Source organism: Falco cherrug, chromosome 5, assembly GCF_023634085.1.
Source record: "Falco cherrug isolate bFalChe1 chromosome 5, bFalChe1.pri, whole genome shotgun sequence".
In the NCBI taxonomy this organism is placed as follows: Eukaryota; Metazoa; Chordata; class Aves; order Falconiformes; family Falconidae; genus Falco; species Falco cherrug.
The window spans coordinates 571,009-585,757 of NC_073701.1; the positions used below are offsets into that span (position 1 = coordinate 571,009).

The 14,749-nt window shown below is 48.4% G+C and overlaps 1 protein-coding gene across 3 annotated transcripts in view; it reads right to left on the minus strand.

Annotated features, from left to right (window-relative positions):
* The window catches only part of EPHA1 (EPH receptor A1), a 34,558-nt gene that overhangs the window by 5,647 nt on the left and 14,162 nt on the right, over window positions 1-14,749 (minus strand). For all 3 annotated transcript variants that reach the window (XM_055710841.1, XM_005434314.3, XM_055710842.1), the window contains exons 3-10: window positions 13,290-13,565; window positions 11,267-11,657; window positions 6,567-6,722; window positions 5,346-5,678; window positions 3,964-4,088; window positions 3,707-3,866; window positions 1,048-1,144; window positions 188-243 (exon numbers count right to left, since the gene is read on the minus strand). In XM_055710841.1, coding sequence (XP_055566816.1) covers window positions 188-243; window positions 1,048-1,144; window positions 3,707-3,866; window positions 3,964-4,088; window positions 5,346-5,678; window positions 6,567-6,722; window positions 11,267-11,657; window positions 13,290-13,565 — 1,594 coding nt within the window. The remainder of the gene's footprint in view (window positions 1-187; window positions 244-1,047; window positions 1,145-3,706; window positions 3,867-3,963; window positions 4,089-5,345; window positions 5,679-6,566; window positions 6,723-11,266; window positions 11,658-13,289; window positions 13,566-14,749) is intronic.

Here is a 14,749-nt window from a genome sequence, read left to right on the forward strand (position 1 = left end):
TGGGATTCTGACAATGGCAGTAAACAAATCTACCAGACATACATTGAAGACTAGAGCTGTTACTGGAAGAGGTGAATTACATCAGAAATTCCATGCCAGTGTCTGGTTTGAAACTACTATTTCTTTTCATTCCTTCCAATCCATTCCAGGCTTTTCTCCCTAGTTCTGCTACCCCTTTAAAGCTCACCTCGATCAAAGCCTGAAGTATTGTAATCCGGCCGTGCCTGTCTCCGACGAGCCTGCCTGGAACATAAGCAGTCATGAAAATAAAGTGGTCAGCAGATAGCAAAGACAAAAGCAAGACTTCCAGGGTGTCTGCCCCAATTGGTCAGGGACAGAGTTCAGAGTAATGCAAAGCAAAGCAGAATCAGGCACTGCACCTACTTGGTAGAGTACATTTAGCAAGAAAGTGTGATGCTTCATCTACATTTAGAAACAGGGCTTTGTTTCCACGCAGGTAGTTTTGTTCATCCTTCTGCGTGCTGAATTACAGATTAATTTCTATTTATTTCATGTTTTCTGTACACTTTCAGCATGATACCTGATCTTCTTAAAACCAAACAATAGTAGCTTTATAGACATTTAGAAAGGAAGCGGAATTTTATATCTGGGTAGAGGACCACTACGGTAATGGTGTATGGAAAATGGTTTGAAATGGCTGGATACATTTATTGCCCACTTAATTGACCAGCAGATACAGAAATGATTGTACCATAACAAAATTTTTATTAATCTGTCTTGATAACAGTACGGTAGGCCTAGTTTGTAACAAAACTGAGAAATCATCACATTTTCTTCTGTCCTCAGCAGCAAGCACCATCTTACAGACAGATCAAGCCCTCCAGTCCTGCTAATCCAAATTATTTACTGAGACTCATTCCACCTTGCTGCAGCACACTAGTCTGACTTCTCTACCTAACCTCTACCTATCCAATATCCCGTGAGAAATCAAGGCCTTTCCTCCCACCCTCCCTCTCTTTCTCAAGCTCCTGTAGCTCAGCTATTCCTACATCTACACCTTTTTCAATACCAAAAATCAACACTTACTTTCGCCGAAAGATGAAAAATCCCATAAGCAGCCCAACAAACAGTAGAACTCCAAAGATAATAGAGACTATGACTCCACCAGACAGAGCTCCTGTGTCTGAAGAAACAAAGAGAAAGGCCATGTATCATTTAAAAGACCAAGAACCATTTGTCTGGAATGTAGCAACCACTTCTACCAACCAATGGTATTAGGTAAGCTACAGCCATTTGTCTTCCAGGCAGCAGGGCCACCAGATTTGAGTCCTAATCATACTGTTATTCATGTGCATGGAGCACCTTCTGGGGGGTATGTGGTTGACTTATCTACAGTTTGGTCTTCTAGTTGAGTAATTTGTCCCAACGCCTGATTTCCTATATAAATTCCATGACACTTTCAAAAACAAAGCACAGCTGTTCCTTCCCTCCCAATCCTCTCCAACTGCTCTTTCAGATCAGATCCTGCTTCCTGCTCAGTAGCTGACTTAGACTACGGCACAGCAAAGACATGATTTTCCCCAGCAGTCTAACTTGACTCTCTTCTTGTTTATGAAATTAATTACCCCCTTCGCTTCCATCAGTCTCTAGGGTTGGTCTTTTGCCTAATTACCTTAACAGAAGCCACTGTCTGCTCAGGACTTTTGAAACAAGCAAGTACTGACTTACAAACCTGCAGTCTAACATCCTGTTCCTGCTTTCTCAAAACCAAGCGTCAGGTGGTTTCATGTTGTGATTGGACAGCATTCAGATAGCATTCACATAACACCGGTTGTCTTCTTCCATTTAGATTCTCAACCTAAAGCCATCCATTTCCATATAGTATATTGAATTCATCAGAGGAAATGCTGCATTAACTTGTTGGTGTGAAGTATGTGTTTTTAAACCTTATTTCCTATAACTTTAAAAACTATTTCAAAAACTTAAAAATACATTCATAGGAAGTGTTCATACCCATATCTAAGAGAATCTACATTTTTTAATATTTTCCATAAAAGGATTTAGGAAAACATCCAGAAGAAAGAAAATTCCTAAAGAAATCGTTTCAACAAATGAGCAGATTTTAAAGCAAGGAACAGCTTGTGCAACACAAACAACCATGTCTGGAAGTGTTTCCTAACATCCAGTCCAATGGTCAGCATGCGTAAAGCCTAATTAACACTTGTTATTCTTGCTCAATTTGACGCTGACTCATCCCACTGAAATTATTAAAAATCACCAGCTTAGTTAAGCAGAAATCAAGAGGCAGAGCTAACGTTCTTTTTTGTTAATATTGAAAAGGCAAGATTTGGAAGGTGAAATGATATTTATTAATGATATCCATTAATAAAATGGACAAGCTTTTAGGTACACAGCACTTCTACAGGAAATTAAGGAACCTAAATTCTCAAATTCAGATTAGAAAAAATTGTCTCACCTTGCAAGTCTTGTTCCACTAATATGCCTAGACCTTTACAGCTAAACAATGCTTCTAGTATTATCAAAGAACTCCCACCAAATGAAACCTTGCTGGCACTTCTTTTCAATTCCTTTCACATTCAAAACACCTCCCTGTTGGCATGAGGAAGTGATCAACTTTTATTTAATAAAAAGCATAATCTGGATGAAAGTATTTTCTAACGTGTTCTTTTATAATAAAAATCACCTAAGGTACATGTTAACTTAAGTATTTTTAACAGAATCTTTGTGGTACATTATAATGTTGGTTAAAAATCTTTGATGACATCATCATTTGGCACTGTGACTTCAGGAAAATTTTACCAAAAGCTCCTGGTGCCAAAAAAAGCCCAATCTTTAAAGTACACTCCAATCATGGTAACACAACTCCTTATCAGCTTTTACACAGTTTATTTATTTAGTTACATTAAGGCATGCCTTTGGTTTTTTCCATGTCCTTATTTCATTAGAGTAAAACTAGCCTTTCAAAGGCATAATTTCAATGGATGTATTTCTAAAATTATCCATAAGGTCAGCAGGAGGATCTGAGAATGTGTGGAATGAAGAGAGAACAAACTCCATTACAGAAAATGTTTGATAAAGTGGAAGTCTCCAGGTAACCCAGGGAAAGAGAAGGTTGGATGTGAGGCCTATATGAGATGTTCTTTGACATAGGAGAAAGGTCTTCTTGTGACCTCAATAGCCTGACCTTCTACACTTTGCACTTTGGTGGAGAACTTTTTTCAGAGGCATGTACCATCTTTGGGGGCAGAGTTACATTCAGGGGCTGGACTATGTACAGTGGAAATGACAAAGCTGGAAAAAAGTAGGGGCGAGCTCCTTTGAGTTCTCCTTTTCACTAGCAACTTTCACACAAAAATAGGTATATGGTAATCATTTTTCTAACATTCAAACTTAGAAACATCAGCTACAATCAAAATGTCTTGCAGGAGAACTAGATGAAGAGCTGGTTAAGTAACTTGTCAGTACAACAAACAAACCTGAGTCTGATCAGTTCTGAATGGGAAAGTACAAGTGGATTTTATACAACAGCAAGGAAACAAGATACATTTCTCCTTGTTCTACATTTTTACAAAGCAATAGGCTTGGTCCTGGTGACATGGAACTCAAGAACGTGGTGTCTGTGACCCACTGCTAGCAGAACACAGAGATCCATGTACTGTGTGAATATACAATCTGATGGAGAAGTGAGTTTCTCCCAAATGAGGTATCAGTGATTGTCCTTTACCTGGTGGAAGGGTGCGGAATTCCTGCTCTGGCGAGTAGGGTCCAGGCCCGAGGGGTGTGATGGATCTCACACGAAGCAGGTAGGCTGTGTCTGGCTGCAGGTCCCTCAGGGTGACGTTTGGCTCAAGGAGGTGCTTCACTGTGTAACGTGCCTCCTCTCCCTGCAGAAATCAAACAGGGTCAAGTAACAAATACATGCTGAACAAAGAGGACACTTCCACCCTGCCTTGGGTGAGAGGGGGAAGAGGTAGACCTCACCTTCTCAAAGAACATGACCTCATACTCCACTGAGGTCCGGCTGCGCTGCCGTGGGGCAAGCCAAGAAACAGAAAGACTGCTGTCATCTCTTTGTGTCAGGATAAACTGGGACACTGTCACCGGGGCTGCAGGGGAGAGAACAGAGAACATCAGGAAGAAAGACAAACACAATGCAAACCAGGCCCTCTCTCCACCAGAAGCTCTCGCTTTCCTTCTCTGGTCACACCACACAATTGGAACCAACTCTCTATGCCACTGCCACTCCCTCATCTTTCTCTTCTGTGGTGAAAGGGAAATGAGATCTCCAGTTGTTATTAATTGCTTTCCATAAATAGTAGTATGCTTCTACCCCAACAGTGGAAGGATAACTTTGGCCTTCTAAACAGAATCAGTGTTCTAAGAAATTACTGCTTAAAGAAGAAATTACTTAATCAAGGACTGCACTGAAAATGTGTAATTTGAAGTAAAAATGTTAGGGGTTTGTGCTTTTACAGCAGTAGTAACACAACCACCCTACGTGATTTATGAACATAGCTCCATTTCATAAGGGTACAGTGAAATTAAATGCTCAAAATCTCTCAGCTGACTGCAAATGCATGCTGTTCATGAATAAAAATATAATTCTCAACAGTCTGCAAGGACTGAAGAGTCAGGCCTGGTTCTCTCCTTGTCCTTCATCATCACCAGGAAGTGAAGAAGCATGCCAAGAGTAGCTCTGCTTCTCTAGCTCACAGTTGCGCTGCCCCTGCATAGCATCAGGAAGAAAAGTCAGATTTCATGACTAAATCAGAACTTGAGGAAAGCACCAAGGGCTGTTGAGCACTACGATGTCACTTTTCTATAATCACATTTCACAGCACTCTGGAAAGTATTCACAGGACAGGCAAACTAGCCAGCTTGAAGCCAAACTACAGAAACGTGTCAAGAACTTGCATGTTTTTAACATCCTTATTTCTCCATGCTTCCAAAGCTTCCCCCCCTGCCCCCCCGAGTTACAGCAGGGTTTCTGTTGTGTTTCGTTGGATGTTTTGCAATACCGAGTCATGGGGAATACTTCATGCCACAGCCCATGTTCTTCCTGTCACACAGGTGACAATACTTAGGCTGGACTACACTAGCGTATGACAGGGACAGCTTTATCCTCCTCACCTCTGTTAAGTCCTTGGTGGATTCATACCTCTTGGTGGGTAAAGATTACTGCTGCTTTGACTTGCAAGGAATATGATTGATGGACTTTACATGCCAGAGGCAGAAGTATCTTAGAGTCCTTATCATACCATACCAACACATGCAGCAGACAGAAGAAGATGGAGAAAGCCTAAACATTCACAGAGATTCCTCTTCCTGATGAGCAGGAAATTCTTGTCTCTGCTTCTGCTAACCTGCATGTCCAACTGCGACCCAGACAGCTGGAGCTGTTCTCTGAGGAGCAGGTCCCATTCCCGAGACACCATTGTGGGCTTCCACAGCAAATGTGTAGTTGGTGTAAGCTTCCAGGCCATCTACATCCACAGCGGGTTTCGTGAGACCAGAAGCACTGGGGGAGAATACCACACCAGCCTCACATGGCTCACATGCCAGGAAATGGCAACGCCGACAGAAGACTGTGTAAGTCAGGTCCTTTCGCCCACCGTGGTCGCTGGGTGGCTGCCACCACAGACTCAGCTGCGTGCCAATAAGGGAGAAGCTGACGTTGCGGGGAGCTGAGGGGGGGCCTACAAGAAGCATGAAAGGAAGTATTAGATCCAGCTGTTAATACCCAAAGTAATTGTGGCAGTTTCCCTTCTGCTGATGCATTTTGAATGGAGCCCTCTGTCTCCCCAGCCTCTCCCTCTCTGATCTCTCACTCCCATTTCCCAACATTTCATTTCCTTCCATCTCTTTGTTCATAAAAATCGCAGAATGATTTGGGTTGGTAGGGACCTTTACAGATCACCTAGTCCAATCCCCCTGCCATGGCAGGGACAACTTCCACCGGATCAGATTGCTCAAAGGCCCATCCAACCTAGCCCCCAAACACAGGGCATCCACAGCTTCTCTGAGCAACCTGCTCTGGTGTCTCACCACCCTCACTGACATAGAAATGTCTTCCGTATGTAGCATCTAAATCCACTCTCTATCAGTTAAAAACCACTGCCCCTTGTCCTGTCACTACAGGCCACGGTCATAAAGTCTGTCTGTTTTTCTTACATGCCCCCTTCAGGTATTCAAAGGCCACAATAAGATTTCCCCAAAGCCTTCTCTTCTCCAGGCTGAACAACCCCAGCTCTCTCAGCCTTTCTTCATTAGAAGTGCTCCAGCCCTCTTCTGGATTCACTTTAGCAGGTCCATGTCTCTTTTGCACCCCAGAGCTGGATGCACTACTCCAGGTCAGTTCTCAAGAGAGCAGAGTAGAGGAAGAGAACCACCTCCCCTGACCTGCCAGCCATGCTTCCTTTCATGCAGCCCAGGATACAATTGAGTTTCTGAGCTGCAAGCACACGTGGCCAGCTCATGTCCAACTTTTTGCCCATCAGTATCCCTAAGTCCTTCTCTGTAAGGCTGCTCTCAGTAAGTTCACCCCTCCGTCTGTATAGATATTGTTCTTTCTATTTGAGACTCACGGGTACAAGCAATGTTCTGGCCCTCTGAAGGTGCTCGGTAGAAGCCTGCATTGCAGGAACAAGACGTAGCCCCTGACTCACTGGACAAGCTGTTGGGGGGGCACTTCAGGCAGCGTTTAGTCTCTAGGGAGTGGCGGTAGAATCCTCGCTGGCAGGCTGTGATGAGACAAAAAAGTCAATATCAGATCAACAATACACCAAAATCAACAAGAAACCACCTGCTTCTCAAGCGCTCCTTTATCTGTTCACTTTTCTTCCATTTTCTTAGCTCGCAGACATATTTAGGTTGGAAGGGACCCCTGCAGGTCACCTAGACTGATCATCTTCTCACAGCAGACAGAGAAGAGGTGCAAACTCAAGGTAGGATCAATGTTATAATAAGACTTGTAGACTGAGGAAGGGAAATCTTATTCATCATGGGTGCCATATGAAAACAGAAGCTAAGCTAGTCAGCCTCAGAGACTTCTTTCATCATAAACCAAGACTGGTGCCCACCTTGCCCTTCAAGCTTTCCACACCATAAATAAGAGCTGTAAATGCCAGCTCCAAGTCCTTGTGCTCCTCAGAGTCCTCTACTTGCTGATTTCCTATGGGATAGCCAGTGGGCTTTTTAGCAGAAGGAGCTTTTCTGATTTCAAGTTTTGTATCACAGCATCACCTAGTAGAGCCCTGGGGAATATCTAGATAACTATCAGCTGGCCTAACAATGCTGAGCGTAACTGGCTACAGAGCCAACACAAACTGCAAGAGAATCTGTGCCACGTGCTTTCTATTTGCAGGCCTACAAAAATAAGCAGCCACATCACTCTCTAACACCTGACTCTGTTTTTGCTGTATTACTGTTAGCTTGATCTACAGAAGCACTGGCATGTCTACCAGTAATCTCAAGGTCAATGCTTCACTTTTACAGGTGTGTAGCAAGGAGAAAATGAGCGAGGGAGGTTGAAGGAACCTGTGAATGTAATGGCTTACCAGCCTGTCCTAAATGAATCTATCAAACGTTCTTAAACTAAAGAAACATTGCTAATCAGATGGTTGGGGAATGCATACCCTGATTTTCTGTCACAGCTACCACCTTGCATTTAACTGGAGCACTGTGGGAATGGCCCTTTTCGTATTGTGCTATAAAAGCAACAGTGTCCTGTGTAATCCCTTAGGAGATACCAAGGGAGAAAGCCATCTGCTCAGGAGCCTGACACAAATGGTGTACTGTGGTGGAGCACAGCACAGGAAATGATCTTTTATCCAGAAAACAAAAAACAATCCAGCCATTCCTACTATGTGATGCAGAGGAACACCTAGGGGACCTAAAAACATTTCCACTAACAAAGGCCAAACAAGATTCCTCACCATCAGTCTCAGAAGAAGTCATTACCCTCACTGTATGTGGAGATCTCTCTCTCAACGGTCATCAAAGAATTGGCTTCATCTCACTCCTATTGCCCCCCCCCCCCTTGCCCTGGGATGGCAGGCAGGCTGCCCCGTTAACTCCAGGTGATGACAGCCACCCCATCAGTTGCATGGTGATACCATTGCACAGCCATTGACAGTACATGGGCCAGAAGGATTCACAGCAGTGAAGCCTAAAGAGCACAGAAAGGTAAAATAATCACACCAAGTAGAAGCAACCAGCACCTCCTGGTTTTGGGAAGTGACAGAACTGCTCAGGGATGTGTCACTGAGCTGCAATCATGCCACTGTGCGGTCAGGGACAGCAAAAGCTGCTGAAAGAATCCAAAGGCTCAACACTGATTGTCACCAGCCCGAAGAGATTCCATTGATACTCCGGATCACATCATCCCCTTGAGACGCAGGCAAGAAGAAAAGTGACTTTGATCTCTAGGCCGCTCGCAACCAAGAACGCTGCCTCACGCTGAAGGCAGATGAAAGCTTTGTGGCCTCCTGTCACTTTGCTCCAGCATCAGATTTCCAAATTCCTGACAGTCGATCAGTTTGGGTCAGGAGAGCTTTGACAGCAGCAAGGAAAAACAGACGAGGTGCAGGGCCAGAGCCCGGTGTCGGTCCCGGGGCTGCCCGGGCACCACTGCCTGCACCAACACGGCACCGCACACGGACCCCGGGGGGGAAACAGGGACATTTGGGGCCGGGGGCCTTTGCCGGTGCAGCCCCCGGGTCCCCGGAGGCGCCTCTGTGAGGCCTCCGCTGCTCCAGCCCGCCACCCCAACCCGCCCGGCCCGCCGGCGGTGCCGAGTCGCCGGCAGCAGGGCGGCCCTGGGACGGCCACAGCGGGGCAGCCGGGTCGGGGCGCAGCGGCAGCGAGGCAGTCCGCCGCCGGCACGGCCCCGGCCCCGGGCGCAGCCGGCATAAGCACAGCAGGGCCCGGGCCGGGCCGCGCAAGCCCGGGCCGGTCTCGACCGGCGCCCTGGGAGCGGCGCGCACAGCCGGGCCCCGCCGCCAGCCGCGGCCCGGCAGGGAGCGGCCCCGCCGCCTCAGGGCGGAGCCCCCGAGGCCTCGCGGTGGCGGGCCAGACGCCTCGGCAAGGGGGGCGCAGGCCGCGGCCGGGCGGGGGCTGGGCAGCGCCGGGCTGGGGGCGGCGGGGCCTCGCAGCGATGAGGCGGCGCTGGCGGGCGGGCGCGGGCCAGGGAGCCGCCGCTGCCTGCCCGCCCTCCCCGGCGGCCCGCGGCTGCAGCAGGGCAGGTGCGCAGCCGGCAGCCCCGGCTCCCGCCGGCCCCTCGGGCTCCCCAGCCTTGGGCGCCCGCCCCCGGCGACGCTGTGGGGAAAGCAGGCCTGGGAGCTGCCGGCCGGGCACCGGGGGGGCCCTGCCCGCCCTGCTCCCACAGGTGCCCCTCGGGTGAGGGCGCCGGCTCCCCCTTCAGCGCACCGCCCGTGGTGGGGAGCCCAGGCGCCGGCCAGCCGCACAGCCAGCCCTAGGTTCGTGGTGAGTGACCCACCCGAGGAAGTTCATCGTGCAGCTCTGGGTTTGCCGGCTATGGGAGGCTCTGGGCAGTCATGTTTTTTCCTGGAATCACGGGATGGCTGAGCCGTCGTGTGCCCAGCAGAGCTTTATACGACTGGGGATTCACCCAGAGCTTGGGTGAGCGAGCTGAGAACCTCGACCTGTGGCTTTCTGTTGCCCTCCTGTCCTGTAATGGAGGGCTGGTTCTCTTCCCTGTTATGAGGGAAGGGTTCAGCTTCCCTTTTGTCAGCTCCTGCTTAAGGCAAAACTCAGAACCAGAAGACACTGCCAGGTCTTCCTCCATCCTGACCCCCTTTGAAGGAGAAGTCCTTCCTTCCATCTTCTGAGGACGAAGTGGAGGCTGTGACCTCAGCCTTTATCCTGACCTGGACTGTTCCCATGTCCCTTGCACAATCAGTGCCTGGTCTTTTCCATTGAGGGAGAGGACCCCAAGACACCCCCAGCAGGCCACCTACAGTCACCACCTCCTCTGATCCTCCAGTGAGAGCCGGCTCTGGATGGTAAGTGCCTCACCCTGCCCCCGACAGGGTCTCCGCTCTTCCCTTCCTTTCCTGGGAGACCTCCCCGGTCCCTACTGAGCCTACAAAAGACACTTCTGGCTGCAGCTGTGCTTGGGCGGAGTGGGATAAAAGCACAGATGTAGAAGGAACCTGTGCTGTGATAGTAGCCAGGGCTTGCCCAGACTTGACAGCTTCCCTGCCCCTTACCAGGGCAGTGCTCTCAGGAGGGCGGGGAGAGCTCTGTAGCACCTAAGTGGAAAAACTGGCTGGGCTATGCAAGGAGGGGATTGCTGGAGGAGGGCAAGGATTTTGTGCTTCAGCCTCCACCAGCTCCCCAAGCGAAATGAGCAGCAAGCAGCAGGGATTCCCAAGGGCACCAGATCCTCGTGGCAGAGCAAAGGCAGAACCAAGCAGAGAGACGGGGCACCCACTGACCCTGACAGCACTACATGGATTCCTTTTTCTTGTGGCTTAGCCTTATGCCATATAGCTCTGACAAGAGCAGAGATGTGCTCTCTTTTACCTCTCTCTCTGCAGCGACACATACTCCCCCAAAACACGACACATCTCCTCTCCCCTGGCAAACGCACAAAGCTGCCCTGAGAAGCTGAATCTTGTCCCTCTGCGACAAAGGGAGAGTGCCGCACTGCTTGTTCCAACAGCCCTGGCTCAATCCGTGGCTCCAGTAGCATGGTGACTCCTATGCTCACTGATTGCTCTTCCTCAGAAATGAAACAGGCACCGATGGTATTGTGCAATGCGCTTTATGCGGTTTCCCGTGGCAGAAATGCCATCCTGGTCCAAGCAGAAGGGGAGACAGAGGGAGAAACTTGCCCCTCTCCAGCTCTCAGCTTTCTAGTCACGGGGCAAACCCACTGTTCCATGTGTCTGACCCATCTGCCCTGAGAGAACAAGGCTGCCATTTAAGGGTTGGGAACCAGTTGTTGAGTGAGTCAGTGTCAATCACACAGTTACAGCTCGCAGAAACTAGCTCCAGAGCTGAAGGCTCCTGGATGAAGCCCAAGAGGGAGTGGAGAGGTGTGTGCAGCTCTTACACCTGACACAGGAGGAGAAAAATTGCGATCAAAAAAGAGAGGCTGAGGGGAGGAAAGGTTATGAGATACACCTGGCAGGCACAGGGGGCCGGCAGGAGGGGAGCAGACCACACTAACTCCCCTGATCCCACTTTACAAGGTGCTCTGATCTCCAGCTCCCTGGAACCTCTCCCGTGGCCCACAGCCAGTGTCTGTCTGCATACTCACCTACGCAGCTCCCATCGACTTCCTCAAACCCCACAGCACAAAGGCATCGGCCCACGGGTACCAGCCACTCCCCGTCAGTGCTGCAGTGCATCCGGGGCGGAGAACCCACTTCTTCAGCTGCGTACTCCACACAGACCCCGGGCACTTCTGTCAGCCCCTCTGAACCCGCTAGTGTCTCTGGAAAACGGGCCAGACCCCGCACTGCCTCCGGGCAAGTCTTGTAATACACTCGGACAGACACCATCGCTACACAAGCCCCAGAGTTCTGGAAAGCCAGGTAGAAGCCCCGGCGAGACAGCTTCCCAATGGGGCACACTTCGGTGTTCAGCTGCATAACACCCGATTCAATGTCTCTGTTTGTGAAACTTCGATCTGCTGCCACCGTGTTGAGCTGAGTGAAAGAGAAAAAGACAACAGCTTTAACATCTGGGCAAGCAGCAGCAGCTGAGGTACCCGTGGCACTCAGACTGCTTTTACACTAAAGCCTTTCAGAGGCTGTGTAGTCAACTGCTGCTAATGCCAGTGCACTGCATCCTTTCTTTGCACTTGGCAGGGGTGTTAACAATGGGGTCCACATCCTGTCTTGCCTCACACTTTCCATCATCTCCTTTCAACTCCTCTGCAGTCATTCACTGGTCTTATACACTACCCTGTGTTCTGGGTCTCTGATCTTAGAGGCCTTTAGGAACTGCCCGTAAAGGAACAAATCTCCCTTCTGTGACATTTTCCTTTGCAAATTGTATACAGTAAAATCACAACACTGCTTAAGAGCAGTGTTTTTTAAATTGACCAGTGAACTACAACTACCTGTTTCTAGGCTGTGCTCTATGCAGGTCAGATCATCTGCTGCAAGGTGCTTCTCATGCAGCACTCAACATATTTCAGCACTGTAGATACTTGGGTGAAAAATGCTCCCACGCTCAGGCATGCCCACTGTCTCAGCAAACAAAGAGGTGAGAGTGACTGAGAGATGCTTTCAGTGCTTGGACATATGGGAAAAGCCTCCATGACATCTATGTGATATTGGAAGAGCTGGACTGCAGGTGGAGTGGTCTTTCTTCTCAGAGGGAGAGCCTGATAACTGATCCTCTTCACCTCAGGCTCCTACACCACCCGCTCCATGTAGCTGGATGGCAGATGAAAGGATCTGCACAGAAGCTGCTTCTGGCAGTGGGAAGGTTTAGGAGTAGTGGAGCTATCACACAAATGCATGTAGTAGGCTGCAGGGGAGGTGGGGGAGCACCGGGGAGGGAGGGGAATCTGTTACCAGGGTCCTGCTCTGCCTATGGTGGCCTTTACTGTTCTTTGGTTTCATCACATGCCATTTAAATGGCAGAGGAGGAAAGGGCAGTCAAATAATTTAGGTCTGTGGCTTCTTTCAGGACAGAACTAGGTTGTAGAATTTCCACTACAAAAAAAGTTGAGGCTCAGTGTTCTGCAATTCAAATATTTCTACAGCAAGAGGGCACTACACTGGGGGAAACAGCAGCTAAAATACGGTGGTGCTAAATACTTTCACACATGGGAGAATTTCATTATAGCAAGCCATCACTTCCAGTTCTAGAAAATAAGACTCTATATCTCATATCAATCAGAGTAAATGATCAGGAGCATGGAGGCCTGAACTCGATTCTGTCCTTCACTTGCTTTATCACCTAAGGCAAGCCAAATTCCTTTGGTCTCTGCTTTACTATTTCTAAAAATTGGTGTAACCATCCAGCACTGTTACAACCCTTCAGAGTCCTTACCCACGCGGTGTCCAGTTAAATAAGTGGTTGTGCAGAATGGAGGTCTGGTCTCATTTGAGAACCCCTGTGCCTCCTGTAGCAAAGACTGCTCTGAGCATCACAGAGGGCACAAGGGGCAAAGTTTATTCTAAGGACAATGCTTACTATCCCTGCCCCTCCCAGATGCTGGTTCTCCTGGCCTCCCCCAGCCAGCAAGACACACCCAGTTTAAGCTGAAAGATATGACAAGTTTAAACTGAAAAATGTGACCCAGCCTTCACCCCAGCACTACAGACCTTGGTGAACAGCGGGCGGCGGAACTGGATCCCGACATCTTGTTCAGACTCCATGTAATAGAGATTAAAGGTCTCTTTGCAGGTCACCACTTCACCTTTGAAGCTCTTGCAGTCCCTCACAGTAAACTTTAGCTCCACATAAATGCGGGAGGCTGCCTCACCCCGATAAATCCAGTTGGTGCGAAGCCAGTGATCAGTGTCGCCCTCAGAAAGCACACTGCAGTCCTGATACATATAGACTGGGGTGCCATTTATCATCTGCTGCACTTCACTCCACTGCTCCCAGGGTAGAAGAAAACACACATTGTTAGACAGATGTGAGAAACAAGTTTCGCTTCAAATATGACAAAAATCTTACCTAAAAGATTGATTCCTGCATAGCATTCAGAATTCAAACCCTGGCTAGCTAAAAGGTCTCCTACACTGAGCAAAAGCTGCCACTGTTCTAGAGCCCCACAGCTGCCTAAACTCTTTACGCAGGGAGCAATGAGGATACTGTAATTGGGATCTGACTTAAGCCAAACTGAAGGGAACCACGGGCTCTTGCACATCCCCTTCATCCCACCTTGGTCCCAAGTTATTTCTTTCATACACTGCCTTATCTTAGATTGAGACAAAGACAAATACCATGCCATGTATCGGCCACTTCCCTCTGCCACCATTTACCTTCGAAGGGTATGGTAAGACATACCAGCTCAGGACGATTGTCTGCCCCTGGAAATAACGCACGGCACTTTGGGCCAAGAGAACAGATGGCCCAGCACAATGGGAAGGTCAGCTGCAGCAGGACTGTGCTAGAGCAAGTGCCCATTAATTTGGAGTTTGTGCTTCTTTAAGTGTGGTATTTTGCAAACCCTAATTTAACTATTAAAATTCAGTTGATTTTCCTGACTTCATACTGGGTTCTGCTTCTTCCGCAGGCAAATAATGGCTGAGAGGAGGACACGGGCCCAGCTGGTTAGATGGCCTCACTGATACTATTTGTATGAATCCAATATGGTCTGATACATATTTTAACAGAGGCTTTTGCTGAATTTTCTGTTTCTAGTTTTGTTTCCTCACCACAGGTCAGGTACACAATGCAGAGTATTCGCTTTTCAGTTAAGTCACACATGAGAACTGAAAACTTGGAAAACAAGGTTTCATCCACAGGGAAAATAACTTAGTTCCTTTTTCCTCCCATGCTAAGACTACCTTTCTCATTATGCTTTAAATATTTAATCAAATTAAATTGAAAGAAGTGCCCACGTACGTATTGGCACAAGTTTAAGCATCTTGGTTTTAAATCACACCCCAGGTTAAGATGCAATTTAAACAAGGCCTTGGTCTTTATATTGCTCTAGGCTTGTCAAGTCCCATGGGCTGAGCATGAGATTCATACACTTCTCCAGCGGCACCTCCCGTGCTCACAGCACAGCCTGCAGCCTCTCTCCAGCGCCTGAGCCCCCGCGGCCAGGTCT